The sequence below is a fragment of the Calliphora vicina genome, chromosome 3 (genome assembly GCF_958450345.1).
Source record: "Calliphora vicina chromosome 3, idCalVici1.1, whole genome shotgun sequence".
NCBI classification, from domain to species: domain Eukaryota; kingdom Metazoa; phylum Arthropoda; class Insecta; order Diptera; family Calliphoridae; genus Calliphora; species Calliphora vicina.
In genome coordinates, this window is record NC_088782.1 from 2,016,323 (window position 1) to 2,019,290 (window position 2,968).

General features: G+C 30.1%; 1 protein-coding gene across 1 annotated transcript; it reads left to right on the forward strand.

The window, feature by feature from the left end:
- Positions 1 to 2,260: 2,260 nt before the first annotated feature.
- LOC135954402 (U6 snRNA-associated Sm-like protein LSm2) lies at positions 2,261 to 2,968 on the forward strand. Its single transcript, XM_065504568.1, has 3 exons — positions 2,261 to 2,352; positions 2,407 to 2,474; positions 2,545 to 2,968. The coding sequence occupies exons 1-3, from the start codon at positions 2,350 to 2,352 to the stop codon at positions 2,759 to 2,761; spliced, it is 288 nt and encodes a 95-aa protein (XP_065360640.1). The 5' UTR covers positions 2,261 to 2,349; the 3' UTR covers positions 2,762 to 2,968.

The following is a 2,968-nucleotide window of genomic DNA, read 5'->3' on the forward strand; positions in this document are numbered from 1 at the left end:
GCGCACTAATGTCCATCTAGAAATGGCTGCGCTATTTATACTAAAAGGGGCGTACTTTTTTCGACGATCAAGAGGAGTTTTATCAGTGTGAGTACTTCTGTTTCAGCAGATTTTATTATTTTTATTTTGAAGCCACTGGGGATTTAAATCCCTAATTCCCTAATCAGTTCAACTAAACACTGATGTGCTACTTGGAATTTATTTACATTCGATAAATTCGGTTTTGATATAAAATATGAGTGATCACAGATGAGGATTAGTTTCCTTAAAATCAGAGGTTGAGCTTATCAGACCTGTCACAGAATTCAATTCCGATCGAAAGTGGAATTAATTCCGAAATTTGCTCCTTCAAATTACACGAAATCTGAAGAACATAAACGAAATCGACCGGAATTGAAATCAATTTTTAGTATGTAATTTGAGTGATCACACATTGAGCTTATATTTGCTCAAATTGCAGTATTTACAAAGTTATTAACGATTTAAGATATTTGAATTTTTTATACTAAAAATCAATTTTTAGTATGAAATATCAGTGATCACAGATTGAGCTTATTTTGTCTCAAATCGCAGTATTTACAAAGTTATTAACGATTTAAGATATTTGACTTTTTTATACTAAAAATCAATTTTTGGTATGAAATATCAGTGATCACAGATTGAGCTTATTTTGTCTCAAATCGCAGTATTTACAAAGTTATTAACGATTTAAGATATTTGACTTTTTTATACTAAAAATCGATTTATAGTATAACATTTGAGTGATCACAGATTGAGCTTCTTTTGTCTCAAATCGCAGTATTTACAAAGTTATTAACGATTTAAGATATTTGACTTTTTTATACCAAAAATCAATTTTTGGTATGAAATATCAGTGATCACAGATTGAGCATCTCTTGTCTCAAATCGCAGTATTTACAAAGTTATTAACGATTATGATATTTCACTTTTTTATACTAAAAATCAATTTTTGGTTTGTATCAACTAATTTTTTAGTGGCTAGTATCAAAAGTTCTATGGATAATATCGAATTATTCGATTGGCAACAAATCGCAATGAATCAGTTTTATCTGTGCAGAAATAATACTGTATCTTTACGGAAAAAACTTAAGGCTTCATTTTATAAAACGAAATGTTTGAAAGCGTAAGCAATTTATATGATGAATACTTTAAAAAGGGTTTAAAACTTTAATATTTTATTTAGGGCCTCATTTTGTAAAACAAAGCGTTCCGAAACGTAAGCAATTTGTATGAAGAATACTGGGAAAAGCGTTTGAAACTTGAATATTTACCATAAATTACAAGGTTCTTAACGTAGGGTAGCATATTGACGAGATGTAATTGTCATAAACCTGCTTCTGTTGTCAAAAATCTTACTGCAACCACAGTAATAGGGGGGTCAGACGGCATGTATTGCTTGTGTATTGGGACATGTATTCGATACATATGGAATTCCATGTGTATGTCAAAATTCACGTTATACATACGATTCATAATTTCCACGTTCAAACGTACATATGTCATTGCATGTGACATAACCTCTATTAGTTTATATGTTTGTTGTTTTTAACAATATATTTATTTAAAACATTTTTAAATAACAATAAATATATTTAATGCAATGAAACTTATTTTGTTATGATTTTTCTTTACTCTTTCTTGTTTTGTTTTTTTTATTTTGCACTCTCACAGTGTTGTATTTCAAAATACAACACTGTTATACACACGAAAATAGAACATGCTCTAATTGCCAAAAATGCCACGAGTAATACACATGTATTTTACATACACAAAGTTTCATATGGATCACACGGTATGTATATGTTTACATATGGAAAAATGTCCCAATACATGGCACAAAACACAAGCAATACATGCCGTCTGACCCCCCTTTAAGGGTCTAATTTTATAAAACGACAAACGTTAAAATAAATGCCCTCATTGCGGACCGTTAAAAGGGTTTAAAACTTGAATATTTCCCATATAAGTAATTTTATTTTAACATTTGTAGTTTCGTTTAATAAAATGAGACCGAAAATTTGTTTAACGTTTGTCGTTTAATTGCCCGGCATTCTGTATACAAATTCACACAATTTAAGGTAAGTGACTTGACTAATGCAGTCGTTGGTGTAAATAGTAGAGACATATACCATTTAGTACACATTATTTTTGTAGTGCATCTGGTAACACTTTCTCGGTCTGATGAAAACTGCAGCCAACTTCACTTTAGTTTACGAACAGCTGTTTAGGACGCTAAATATTTTTTCATGTCTGTGGTAAAACGTTTGCCAACAAAAAAAATAAATAAAAAATAGTAAATTCCACAATTTATAAACAAACTAAAATATAATGGTAAGTAATTGAAATATAAGTTGTTGCAATTAATTAAACCATTTTGTCTTTCAGTTGTTTTATTCGTTTTTTAAATCTTTGGTTGGGAAAGATGTGGTTGTTGAATTGAAAAATGATTTAAGGTGAGAGCGTGTTGTTTGTCTATTATACAAAAAGCCGGTTAAATATTAATTATTTTTGTTATATTTTCAGTATCTGTGGAACTTTGCATAGTGTCGATCAATATTTAAACATAAAATTAACCGATATCAGTGTAACCGATCCGGAAAAGTATCCGCACATGTTGTCGGTAAAAAATTGTTTTATACGCGGTTCCGTAGTGCGTTACGTTCAATTGCCGGGCGATGAAGTCGACACACAACTCTTACAAGATGCCGCTCGCAAAGAAGCGGTTGTTAGTTCACGGTGATGCGGCTGTCGTCAATTTCAAAATGACCAGGCAATTTCCAATTTATTATTATTTTATTTAAATGTAAAATACATTTTTTTAGATTGTTTTTTTTTAATACCTATTATTAAACTGTAAAAATGAAAAGCAACAAAATGAAAAATTAACTACTCCTGAATTGAAGAGTAGAATTGAAAATATGAAATTACTGTTTTGAAAATGTAAAAA